Source organism: Apiospora kogelbergensis (assembly GCF_038363985.1).
Source record: "Apiospora kogelbergensis strain CBS 113332 chromosome Unknown utg000005l_segment0_segment0, whole genome shotgun sequence".
NCBI classification, from domain to species: Eukaryota; Fungi; Ascomycota; class Sordariomycetes; order Amphisphaeriales; family Apiosporaceae; genus Apiospora; species Apiospora kogelbergensis.
The window spans coordinates 2860533-2873834 of record NW_027117422.1 but is presented as its reverse complement, the minus strand read 5'-3'; the positions used below and the strand labels follow the sequence as shown (position 1 = coordinate 2873834).

Here is a 13302-nt window from a genome sequence, read left to right as displayed (position 1 = left end):
GTCGGTCAAAGGAAAGGTTGGTATTGAGAAAAAGGCTGTCGTGACTTCGTCCTGGATACGCCAGCTCTTCGGAGATTAAAATGGACGTATCAGGTAGAAATTAGTTTTAGCAAAGAACCACCCCAGAGGAAAGGTGTGACGAGGCGCTCCAGTAACGCTTTTTTTGCTCCCGACAGGCCAGTTCTCGTGGCATTATCGTCAAACCCATCACCAGGGTAGCCGTTGCTTAATTAGTAGGCCCAGATTTTAAGCTGTACCTCATGTTAGTTTCTGAATATCACTTCGAGCAAAACGATTTAAACAGAACACGTACCACCGAGTCCCAGGAACCCGTGCACAGGCTGATGCCGTCGTTGCTAACTCCCAAGCAGCTGACACGGTTTTCGTGACCCACCAGCGAGCCAACCTTTTCACCTCGGGTAATATCCCAGACCTGTTGGTTGTTAGAGCCAAGTTCCCATCAGTCCGGGGGGGGATTTGTTTTCGTACCTTGCATTCAAAGTCGTCATAACCGGCAAACAGCAGACGACCGGAAACGGAGGTGGCAACAGAGGTGATACCACAGAGAATAGATTCGGACTGTTGCAAAATGTCAGTCCGGCCGTAAATCGTCACGTATCCTAATCAGACTTACACCGTAGAGGTTGAGCTCCCGATCAGCTCGGATATCGAACAGTCTGCAAGTAGCGTCGTCGGATCCAGTGACGAACGAGTGGCCATCGGGGAAGAATTGAATGGCGTTGATATCGGACTCATGGCCGGCAAACGTCTGAACAGCCTTGCCTGCTCGGATATCCCAAAGCTTCGCGAAAGCATCGCAGGCACCAGAGATGAAGGTGTTCTGGTTTGTCGGGTTCAAGCTAATGCTCATCACGTCGCCCAGATGGTCGGCAAACTCCATGACCTTGGTGCCTGTCTCGATATCCCACTTCATGCAAGTCATATCACCAGAAGACGTAAGAATGCTCCGGTCGTTGATGAATCGACAGCATGAAAGGTAACCAGCGTGACCAGATAGCTCTCGGGCGACACGTGTGGGGGCGTCTCGGTTCTGGTTCAGGTTGTAGATGGAGCAGATATTGTCAAGACCACCGCACGCAACGTAGTTGCCACTAGGGGAATAGGCGCATGTCATGACCCAGGAAGATCGGAGAGGAATGGCGTGGACTTTGTTGGTCGTGTAGGCGTCCCAGATTATCAGCTTGCCATCCTGCGAGGCCGAGACCAGATGCCTCCGGTCTGTAGACCAATGCATGGCGTAGATCTTGGCGAGATGACCCTTCAGCGTCCTCTTCGTCTTCATCAATTGGTTTCTGGGAATGCTGTCGTGCGATTGTTGCGACACGGCGCGCACTGTAAAAAGACAACATTAGCAAAACCAAAGTTAGGGCGAGACGGTAGATGTTTCATGCAACGACGACGGGCAAATTTTGTAGTATGATCGCGTCAAGATGCTGTCGGGTCATAGTTGATTGAGTACACGAACACATCGGATGTGTCGTGATAGCCGAGTAGACGCGGCGGAATAGGGGATAGACCTACGAGTCGTGTCTGCCAGCTCATCCTTCTTGCGCTTGATCCTGTCCTTCAGAGTCTCTGCTTCGCGACGCGCCTGCTGAATGCGCGCCTGCATCGCCTCAGGCGACACATCGTTCGGCCGTTGCGAATCCATTGGGGATGGCTGTGATGGTGCCCGGGAACGACTGAGAAGGAGGGAATGGGGGGATTGGGAAGGGCACGGTAGGTGACTGCGGACGTGAACCGGTTGGAAGAAGAGGGCGACGTGATTGACTGGATTGAAACCGAATCAAAGAATTCAGTCGGTCAATCAGTCACGGTCAGTCAATCGTCGTGTGGAGATTCGAGGCACACCTGCAACAGAAAGAGGGAAAGGGAAAAATAAAAAAAAGAGGTGGTGAAGGTTGGATGGGATCGGTTCGGGACTGGATTGGCATGGACGGGCTGCAGGCAAACCACACCACACAACCAAACACAGACACACGCTCAGTCTCTCTTCTCTTCTCTCACTCTCTCACACACGCAATGCGCACCAGAGCCAGGCTAGCTTAGTTTGGGGGTGGTGTACAGTACAGACGGGGCAGGTAGAGGCAGGATTGAGAACAGCTTGTATGTACTCCAAGTCTGGTCGTAGGGAGATAAGTATGGGTAGACGGAGCGGAGGGAGGTACCACTTCTGCCACCAGCTTTCATCAATTCCTTTTCGGGGCGGGCTCGTTTCTTGGGGGAGGAGAGAAAGAGGTGAATTGAAGATTGAGGGTGGACCTGTCTGCGACTGAAATGGGCGGATGCGATGGAGCTGGGAGAGAGAGCAAGCAGCGCTCTCGAGCAGAGTGTGCAGTAGCGCAGCAGCAATCGGGTACTGTAGGCCAGAAGGGGGCAGCAGTAGCCTAGTACATACATACATACATACATGCATCGGCACCAAAACCAAACCACATCCACATAGAATGCAGGTTCAGGGGGCCGGTAATGCTCTTTGGGGCGACGATCAACCAGTCAGAAGCAGTTTGGAGCGCAAGCTACGGCATAGTATGTAACCTGGACACAGTAACAGCAGTTGATTATCGCCGGGAACAGAGGTCCAAGTGGGAAAAGTCGCCAGGGTAGGTAGTGCATTTTAGTGGGTGGTAGGCCTGCAGGGTCAGAGGGTGCGCTGACCAAGAAGGTACAAGAGGTGGGGCAGCGACGAGATTGATTTCGGATTTCAAATTCAGGGGGGCCGTCAGGAAAAAACGATGGGGGTAGGCCAGACGGGGAAGTTGTCTACACTGGATATGGATGTTCGCTGCAATTAACTCACGATGGAGATCCCAAATAAACATGTACGTACGTGCAAAATGGAACGAGCGAGGCGGTTGTTTGCGTATGTATGCCCTAGCAATGCGTCAAGGTAGAGGTGGCCCAAAGTCTGCCTGCCGCTCACCTTACAGGGCTGCTTGCTGCTTATCCCGGCGAGAACGAGATAAGGCAGCATATGTAATATACAACACGATACAGTGCCTACGAGCGAATCGGGTTGCGAATAGTCCATTGCCTAGTACTAGGTTAGTGGCACAATAGGAAGGAAGAGCTGTTGCTAGCACTTGGATTGTTGTTGTTGTTGTTGTTGATGCGAGGAACCTGGATAAGGTGGTGGTGTTCCTTGTACGGAGTATGCATGTATGTACCAGTAGTAGAGTCGAGTCGGCGGAGGTTCCAATTTAGAACAACATCTATCGTAAATGGGGCGGACCATTTGACCTACTGAAGTACTACTGCAGGTGGTTCCTCTCTAGCTCCCCTCCCTTTCATTTCGTCAATCGTTAATCTCTCCAATAACTCCCATCAGTCGACTGTCTGTCAGTGACCGGCTGCCCTGCTGCCTGCCTGTCCTGGCAAGAAAGGGAAAAGGAAAGGAGCTCTTTACCGAGCCCCCGAGCAGCCGGCCGGTTGACGACGGTTGGTTGGTTGGAATAAGAATGCTGACGAACCATCGACCGTCCGTCTTACAAATGACGGTGCGGCCTGGCCTGGGCAGAAGCCTGGGCGAGGCCCCAAAAGCAGTGCAGTGGCAGCAGGGAAAAAGAAACAGTGCAAGGCCGAGAAAATCCACGATACAGTAGGCTGGTTAACCGTTAATCGTTAACGTGACCCGTCTCAGACATGGACGAAATCCTAGCGGTGGACCCCTTCCAGACGCGGACACGACATGTTTTCTTGCGCCTATCGTCAGAAGACAAGAGGAAGGAGGACATGATATATGGGTAAATTTAAAGGGGGGTTCATCTCTGCCTTTGCACGCTCGGTCGCAGCAGTTCGTCCTGCAGATCCGACCAGTCCAGACTTCTGCCATCCCTTTGCATGAAGTCGTACGGAGGGCGCTTGGCTTTCCCTTTACATATACGGCATGCTCACATAATCACACACACACACACATCAATCAGGTTCGTCTGTCCGGGCTTTTCTTCTGGCGCAGAGCACCGTACACGAAACTGGAGCGGCAGCACCAGAGCCACTCAGGTCATGGTCAGCCACCAAAAGGTACTATACATACATACATACGTCCTGCCCATCCGTCCATCTAGCCGACATGTCATAATCTGGAGGAAAGGCTGGCAAGCTGCCCTGTCTGGGCAGCTCCTCCTTTCGATCCCAATTGGAGGCCACCACTGGGTCCCCCCATGCGCAGCAAATCTACAATCCCTGCAACCTGGCCACCCTGACCATCCTGGCCCCTGCCGGGCAGTGGCCGGGGGCTTCGCGGAACTGGAATTGGATAGCATCTGAGGCCGACGCCAACGCTCTTGGCCTTTTACGAGATCAGGCATGCCTGCAAGCACCGCCTGGCCGGCCCAATTGCGAATGGCCACAACCGTTTTTTCGAGGATGGATGTGATTCTTCACGATAAGAGAACTTATACCCACGTTGGGGTTGGGAGCTGCATGCACTTGCGTGCACCTACGTAGCCTGTATAAGAGCCTGAACCCCGCGTTTTCAGCATCCAATTGCGACGACAAGTCTCTCCGTACCTGTACTTGTCCCAGCTGAGCTGAGCTAATCTGTACACACATAAGTAGGCGAGCTCAGTTCGTCGCCGGACGCGTCAAGATCTAGGCTCGTAGCCATCGTTAGGCCAGTGCCGGAACTGTGTTGTCGTCGTCTTCCCTGGACTTAGAGCCGGTCTGGCTGTCAATCCTGATGAGCGTCGTTTGACTCATGTCTCGCCGGAAGATGGAGCACCCAGATTCAGCGATACTCTCTGAACGAGGATGGCCACTGTTTCGGTCCTCCGCAACGCCCTTCTCGGTACTCGACTCTATGCGGGGGTTTTCGTAAAACAGTTTCCGAATCCTCAGTTCTAGCGTTCGGTACAACTCAAAAGTATGCGCTGACTCCCCGAAGAGACCAACCACTGCGCAACCCGCATGCCGCCCGTTCAACCGAAGCTGCTGAGCAGTCCGTTCGCGGACCCCAAAGTTGGTGGACTGCCACATAGCCCGATAACCACTGGTATATATTTATACATATGGTGGTAATACATAGGGTGGCAGGACGAAATCGCTGTATTTCATAACGGTCATCTCATATACCGTAGCCGACGTCCAAACCATCTTCTGTCGTAAGCGAAGAAGTCATCGCAGCGCCAAATGGCCAATTACAGTTCCTATCTACAGATCTACATCAATCTGGGCCAAGTAGCATCAGTATAGAAGCAGAGTTTGTACATGCAGACGTTGCTCAGGACCACGCTTATTTAACTACCAGTAGAAGTACAAGTTGGGAGCGCATCGCCTAAGGTCTATCTACCAGAACGCATCTGGCACTGCTCCCTATATCCTCCATGTTGCGCAATAGGGCGCGATGTCTCCAAAAACACGCGCTTGTTCCCCCATATATCTCCCACACAGCTGCGCTATTCTATTTCCGTAGCATGGGATAACTCCATACATGGCGTATACGGGGATTCCAGAAGCGAGGGCGGCACACCACAGGAATAGCACTCACTCACACAGAGCACAGTGCACTTGGCTTCCAGCGTGTCGCTCCTAGTCGCTCTGAAGGCGGCCTGGGAAATTAGCTGCGTCCCATGGGGTCGCAGTGGTTGGTGACAGCACCTCCTGTGACGGAAATTTTTGGTCCAGTCTTTCGGAGCGCGACCACCCCAAAGCGGAATAGATTTAATTAGATTGGTCTCTGCTGCTGTAACGCTAGCATTGCACTGACTTACTGAATATTGAGGTGTTCTTCTAGAAGCTTTGGCCTCGCTTCTTGTCCTCCAGCCTGCAGCCCGCAGCCAGCCTCATTGCTGATTCAGTTGACCGTGCTCACTGCGCGGGAGAGGCGAGAACGAGAGCGACATCTGACTCGGGGCTTTCCTCGCTTTCGGGCTCTCATTGCTTGCGATCCAGTGTAACGCCGAAGCTCGCAGGAGCTGTAGGCCTGAGTATGGATAGATTGATCTGATCTGATACGACGTACTGCTTTCCCGGGAGTCACGGCTAGGACGGGCTCGGGTCTGCACAGCCTTTTCCGTCAATAGCTTACTCCTCCATCGTGGGTTCGTTCCGATGGGTCACTAATCCCAATTCCTGCCGCAATACATCACCGGTAGCTTCAATCAAATCTCCTCGCTCTTTGGTGGCCAGACTGGTGGGATGATTTCCGCTAGAGTATCACTGAAACCATTGCTTCATGAACACCCTCATCGGTGCATCGCCCCGAGACCCCCCAAGGCGCAAGTCCGACAGACAGCAGACAGCAGTGGCAGCGGCAGCAGCAGCATCACCACCACCATGGCCTCGGGATCACAAGCTAATACATGTATGGACTTCGTATCCATGCCCAAAATCGAGGTACATATTTCAAACTGCCTATCCACAAGGCAAGCTTGGGCCTTTTGCGTCTCGCAATGTCGTCACGCCACCAACCTTTAGGACATGCGGTCCGGGCCGTTGTGATTCGTTCGTGGAAGTCGACGTCAAATCTTGTGTTCCCCCCCATCACTTGTCAGCACAGCTTGTAGCCATGTGCACCCAGGTCGGCTAATAACACACGTCTTCCCCTACCTGACCCTTAATTGACCGAAACGAGATTCCCGCCAGGAAGTCCTCGCTTGCTCCCTTCATTAACCACGGTGCACGGTCAACCCCTTCTACACAGGAACTGTCTGACGTCTGTTTCCTGCTCTCTAGATCCATGCTCACTTGTCAGGGAGCATCAGTCGGCAATGCCTCCACGAGATATGGACCAAAAGAAAGCAGCTGGGACGACAGACCTCCAGGACCCCCTCGTCGTGATGCCGGTGGATAAACGCGACTACGACCTGAATACGTAAGGAAGTCACCGACACCTTTACCCAACCGAATTTGCATGTGTACATGTGAAGCAGTGATTTGATCATGCCCTGTCACTACGGCCTTGTTTCTCGTTCTCACCACTCGGATGCTGAATCTAGAAACCTAGCTTCTTCCCCCTGTTTTCGTCATACATCTATCACTTGGTCAACGATGTCGAGTCCTTAGTGTATTCTACCAAAGCCGTCGTCGCCGATTTCGCAAACGATGGCGTCGTTTACCTGGAGCTTCGCACGACGCCGCGCGCCATGACGGCGGCCGGTCTGGACAAGGCCGGCTATGTCCAGGTTGTCCTGGACGCCATGGGTGCAGCCGAGAGGGAGCATCCCTCCATCCGCGCCAAGCTGATCCTGTCCATGGACCGGCGCAACACGCCGCAGGAGGCCCGGGATGTCGTCCTCCTGGCACGGAAGTTTTGCTCCCAGGGTGTCGTGGGCATAGACCTCTGCGGCGACCCGGCCAAGGGCGACGTCGCGCTCTTCACCCCCGCCGTACGCGAGGCCAAGTCCGACAACGGCGGCGGCGGCTTTTTGGGCGTCACCGTCCACTTTGCCGAGGCCGAGTGCAGCGCGAGCGACGCGGAGCTCCAGACTATTATGGACTGGGACCCCGACCGTCTCGGACATGTGATCCATGTCCCCGAACATATCAAGCGGCGAATTACTGCCCCCAGGCCTGGCGCGGGCAGCAGCGACTTCGCCACGACCCGGGGGCTAGAGCTCTGCCTCAGCTGCAACGTGCACGCCAAGATGATCGTCGGCAGCTTCGAGGCTCATCACTTCGGCGAGTGGTGGAGAGCTGAAGGTGTCACGGTAGTGCCTTGCGTAAGTTGTGGTTCCCGCTACTCTCTGTTTCTTTCCTTTTTCCTGCCCATAACCCCGACCCCTTTACTCGTCCCGTCACGCCACTGTTACAAAACCAATATAAATGGGACGATAGATCAGTCCAAGCCATAAGGGTTTTTACTCACAGCTTAATCGTATTGCCAGACGGATGACGTTGGCGTTTTTGGGAGTCCCGCATCCAACGAGTGGCGCCTCATACAGCAACATTTTAGACTTACAAGGACGGAAATACTCGAACTTGCGCGTAAAGGCATTGATGTTATCTTTGGAGGCTACGAGGAGAAGCAGCGGCTGAGAAACGTTATGTGGTGAGCATCCAACTACTGCATTGCTATCTGTCAATGTAGAAACAGATTTAGCTGTGAATGGGCGACCAGCCAAAAATACGATCGGAGGGGCCGGGAACGGAAGTGAAAAAGAATAGAGAGAACCACGCCACACAATCTCATAACCTTGCTGGGTCAAGGGCGTTGTAAAGGGGAAGCACATCAGTATTGAAGCAGCTCTATGAAAGTATCAGCTAGGGGAAGGCTGTGACGATTCACTGGTAGACCAGCCTCCTAGCCTCTTTAAAAGTTCCGACGCCAGTGGCAAAATGACAACAAATCTGGTGATCGTCCCTCCTATATCTATTCATAGCAGAAGCTGTATATGCCAGGTTTTTGGGAACACATAGCTAACCGATGAAATGCCTATACCTAGACCTGAGATACCGCCCATTGCTTAAACCAGTCCAGAGCCTCCGGGTTGGCCACGCTTGCGTTGGTCTTGACATTGATGCCTGAAAGTATTTGTTTGACTGCAACCTCGATCCTGTGGTGTCATGAATTTTAGCATTCACATTTCATCGGGTATGCGCCTACCTTCTCTCCGGTAGACAGACAGGAGGGGGGGCGAGAGAAAAAGAAGAAAAAGAAGGGGGATAACTCACTTCTTTCCATTCCCGGTCTTTGGTATCCCAGCCGGCCCACATTCCTCCACGACGCCCGGTACATGCCGAGGACTCAACTCGCCCTTGACCACGGCCTTGATCTTTTGGCGCAACTCGCCATCAAAGACCTTGCCATCGCACATGACGACGAAGAGGCAAACGGTCTCGTCACGGTCGGACTCGCGGCGGCGGCCAATGCAGACGGCGTCCTCGATCTCGCCGGCGAAGAAGCGCGTCAGTATGTTGTAGATCTCGGCGCTGCCAAAGCGGACGCCCGAGGGCTTGAGGACGCCGTCACTACGGCCGAGCATGGTGAGCCCGCCGGTGCGGACGTCGATGCGCACGAAGTCGCCGTGGTGCCACACGTCGGGCCCGAATCGCTCGAAATAACTACTCCGGTACTTAGCGTCGCCCTGTGCACCCCAGAACGTCAGGGGCTGGCAGGGAAATGGCTGCCGGCAAACTAGCTCGCCGTCCTCGCCCGGCGTGGGCTCGCCCGTCACCGAGTCGGCCACGGCGATAGCCATTCCTAGGCCGGCGCATTGGATTTCACCCACGTAGACGGGTAGCAACGGACAGGGGGCGCCGAATAGGGAGATGATGTCGGTGCCACCAGTGATAGAGCCAAGGTTGATTTTTGGCGGAAAGGCCTTGTAGACGAAGGCAAACGTTGAAGGGGGCAAAGGGGACGCAGTGGAGTAGATGGCCTGGAGTTTGGAAAGGTCGGTGGACTGGCAGGGGTAGACACCGTTGGTCTCAAGAGTTGTCAGGTACGCGGCCGATGTGCCAAAGTGCGTCACCTCGTACTTCTCTAGAAGCTTGGGTATGGATAAATACCCATGAGGCTTGAAGGGCGAGCCAGTATACAAGACGAGAGAGGTGCCACAGGCCAGTGCCGAGATACTCCAATGCCACATCATCCAGGAAGTTGTGGTGTAATAGAGAAGCCGGGAGTTTTGATCCATTGTAGAATGGAGGAAGTGTTCTTTTTTATGCTGGATCAGTGTACCCAGTGCAGTGTGTATGATAGCCTTGGGAAGGCCAGTGGTACCGCTTGAATAAAGAACGTAAAGGGGGTGAGACGGAGGTAGCTGCTCGAACTCAAGAGGTGCGTCAGAGGAGCTACCAAAATTTGATTAGTAGCCAGAATATACCAAGCCCAATTCATAACAATACCTGTTTAAGAAGCTTTCGTAGTCCACTGCACCGACTCCTTGGGCTTTGAGCCCATCCAAGCCAAGATCTGCCTTGATATTGTTGACCACGACGACAGTCTCGAGACCCTTGGTCTTTAGCTCTCCGACTATTTGCAAGGTCTTGTCGACACTCGACCACGGCTTGCCGTTGTAAGTCATGCCGTTGTCGGCAAACAATACCCTGGGCTCTATCTGCGCCAGACGATCGAGCACAGCGCTAACTCCATTATCCGGACTGATGCCTGTCCACACGGCTCCAATAGTAGCAGCACCAAGCATGGCAACGATAGCCTGGACATGGTTCGAAACGAAACCAGCAATCACATCCTTGGGCTGAACACCACATGCTCGCATAGCGTTTGAGCATTGTCGAACCGACTCCCTCAACTCAGCCCAGGTAGTCGTAATGGTCTCGCCGTCTATTTCCGTAACAGTGAAGCAGACGGGCGCGGCCTCCTCGACGTTGTTCGGGAACAGTAGGTTCTCCGCGAAGTTGAGCAGGGAGCCGGCAAAGAAGTCTGGACGGGGAAACATAGGGGCATCCTTGGGTAGGACCTAGCAAGGGTCTCAGTAATCGGAAACTGTACAAAGCAAACCTGCTTCCGTGCAATTGATAGACCGCCACAAGTAGTTTCGTCAAATGGTTATATTCATTCGGGCAGTGGTTTGGTGGGGGATTTTGTGTAAGTGAAATTATTAGAAATCGCCTTACTTGGTCATATTGTTTGGAGGCCTTCAACCCACAGAAATGCCAAACCTCGGCCCAGAAGTCGGCAATGTTCTCAACAGACCACTTGTAGAGACCTGGGTAGTCATTGATATCCAATTGATATTTTGCCTTCACATGTTGCAAGAACCTGTACATGTGAGTGGACTCGGGGTCCGGATGCCGCCACAGCTCGGCCGGCGCGGGATGATCAACCGTCATGTTTCTGTCGGAGGCCTTGGAATCTTGGGGGAAAGGAGGCGTATCAGCTGAAAAGCGACTGTGGATATATCCGTTGGAGTATCCAGTTCGCGATAAACAGACAAGAATGAAGACAAGAAGGCGAAGATCGGTGGCAGATGGAGCTAGATGGTCTTTCCCACGGGGTAGTTTGGTGAGCTACGGTTTGGTGGGGGGAAAGGAATAGGGAAGTAAACTTTGGCCTTCCAGCCGACTCTGCCCCACCAAGCACCACGCCCGTCCGCTAAAAGCCGACGATGTCTACATACAAGTAGGTGTCAACACGCCTGATCCCCAGATACGATACCGCTGCGTTATCCCTCCTATTGAACTATACACAAAGCCAGAGCAAGGTGGATTGTTGCAGCTAGACTGGCGTCTCTGCCTGTCTTCGGTCTCATCCTTCATTGCAACCCTACTACCCAAGCCGCAAATCGGCGCGCATTCTATAATCTTTTAGAGGATCTTGTCACCTTTTTTCGTTTGTACTCAGCGAGGGCTGATCGCAGACGGTGTTTGCCATGAGGCGTCGTTTGGAGTATTCAACTCCGTCTGGCCAAAGTATTGGAACGAGCACCCGGCTACGCGGTATGATGGCGTCCGCGATCGAAGTGTGAAGAAGCTCATCAGACACACCTGCAGAGGAAGGAAGACGACAGTGACCGTCCGGTGGCTTCGATACATACCCGTATATGTTTCCCGAAGATACGTGAATCGGCTCCACGAGCATGCTTCAAGAGGCTTGTTCTTGTATACCACCCGCAACCCATCCATCAGCCCCGTAAGGCTCAATCTCCAGCTCTCCATCATCGGCGGGGCGCGAAGCACGGGGGATCGCCTGGCTCACGTATCTTGATAAGGATCGTGTAACATTGCGTACTAGGCGCTGATATGGTAGGAGGCGAAATGAGGTTGCCGTGTCGTGCTCACTTATGTACATATGGTAACATAATCTAGTCATGGCACGGTCACCAAATCCATCCCTTCGATCACGATGTATGGCACGGCCCAAGCAGACTCCGCCTCTTATCGGGCAATGGAGGCCACGAGGTAGTGGGTGTGTTTATTGGTCTGGCGAGTCTACGCAAGAATACTTGTGTATGTTGGTTGAAATCTTGCAATACCAGGGCCAATGTTCACCTCAATGAATAGGCTAGGCCGTGTACTTGATTGGCCAGTGGCTGCTCGTTTGCCCAGCTCGAATTATGTCTCTGGGTGTGCTCACCAATCAAGATGCGTGCCCATGGCAGATTGGCGTAGTGCAGAGCCAATCATGGCATCATTGCGTGCGATCACTTGTATTGATGGTATACTGCAAGTCGCTGTGCTGCCATCTCTAGTCACGACCTGCTAGCTTAGCGATCGAGGGTCGCCAATGATCTGATGCTGAATTGACTACATCCGACTAGCAAAGTAGCCTGCATGCATAATGAGTACCAGCTCATGACTACGTACTCTAAATTGGTCTAGTCGACGACAGCACAAGACCGAGTCTTCCGACGAGGTCGGAATCGTTCGATGCCTATGTATGCCATGCCATGCCTCAGCAAAGGGCGATAAGATTTGCGGGCAGGAGGCAGTTGTGTGTGCCCGACGCAGAAACCCGAACCCCGTCGGGCAAAGTGTGTGTGCGTGTGTGAAAGAGGATGATGGCCAAGGCCCAGGGTGGGAACTGCTAGGGCGGTTGTGAAAGAGCTGGATCGTGTTTTTAAAATTGAATACAAGCGTCAGCCTCTTTTATCTCCGGCAAGGCCATAGTGGTCCAGCAACCACAATCAACAATCTCATGGAATTAAGTAGTCGGTGAAACAACGAAAACAAGCTGCTAGCCTGCATCGCGATTCGCGTCATCAGTCACCGATGGCCACATGAAGAAGATGCTGTCATTGAACCCTTATCAATCTCTCCAGCCTTGGTTTTTTGCCTTTCGGTATACCAAACGGCCAGGGCGTTTCCTGGTCACACCGTCACATGGCGCTGCAGTTCCCATGCTGCATGCGTTAGTAGAATCGAGCAGCCGAGAACGCAGGGCAACATGCGATGCGAACGATGCGAACGGGGAGCAGCCCCCCTGAAACTAAATGCTAGCTGTGATCATCTTCTCTTCTCGGGGGGATGGGGGTGGCAGATCATCTACGCCCCCTTGGGACTGCCCTTGGGCCCCTTGGATCCAAAAGCCGAAATGGCGGGCTCCAGTTGCAGAGCCCAACTCGCGCTCTGGTTCGCGAGTAACGCGGGCTTTGGGTGGGGAGCTTGGTTTCTGGTATGGGTTGTCGTGTGGGCCAGCGGCTCGGATCAGGCGGAATATGGCAATGACAGTCGGACAATGGCCCAGGCCTCCCGGCTCGCAGCAGGAGTCTGCTTTCCGCTCTGCTTTCTGCACCCCCTACTTTATGCAAGGTATGCAAGTATGTATGTATTGGAACACGAGCGACAAGCGACAAGCGACAAGAGCAGGCAGACGTTCACACACGATACTAGACGCAGGTAGATAAGATACTGGATGGAACAAGCGTATATACATACATG

General features: G+C 53.3%; 3 protein-coding genes across 3 annotated transcripts; 1 reads left to right on the top strand and 2 right to left on the bottom strand.

Annotated features, from left to right (window-relative positions):
• Positions 1–215: 215 nt before the first annotated feature.
• PG998_007529 (guanine nucleotide-binding protein subunit beta 1) lies at positions 216–1691 on the bottom strand. Its single transcript, XM_066874345.1, has 5 exons — positions 1543–1691; positions 635–1353; positions 490–579; positions 314–433; positions 216–251 (listed from the first exon to the last, which is right to left on the bottom strand). The coding sequence occupies exons 1-5, from the start codon at positions 1670–1672 to the stop codon at positions 231–233; spliced, it is 1080 nt and encodes a 359-aa protein (XP_066730290.1). The 5' UTR covers positions 1673–1691; the 3' UTR covers positions 216–230.
• A 5052-nt stretch (positions 1692–6743) lies between these two features.
• Positions 6744–8012, top strand: PG998_007528 (uncharacterized protein; the record flags this gene model as incomplete). Its single annotated transcript, XM_066874344.1, has 3 exons — positions 6744–6832; positions 6965–7679; positions 7845–8012. 3 exons carry the CDS (start codon positions 6744–6746, stop codon positions 8010–8012), a joined length of 972 nt encoding a protein of 323 aa, XP_066730289.1.
• Positions 8013–8398: 386 nt separating this feature from the next.
• On the bottom strand, positions 8399–10755 carry PG998_007527 (acetoacetate-CoA ligase; the record flags this gene model as incomplete). Its single annotated transcript, XM_066874343.1, has 4 exons — positions 8399–8513; positions 8632–9753; positions 9808–10382; positions 10540–10755. The coding sequence occupies 4 exons, from the start codon at positions 10753–10755 to the stop codon at positions 8399–8401; spliced, it is 2028 nt and encodes a 675-aa protein (XP_066730288.1).
• Between the last annotated feature and the right edge of the window lie 2547 nt (positions 10756–13302).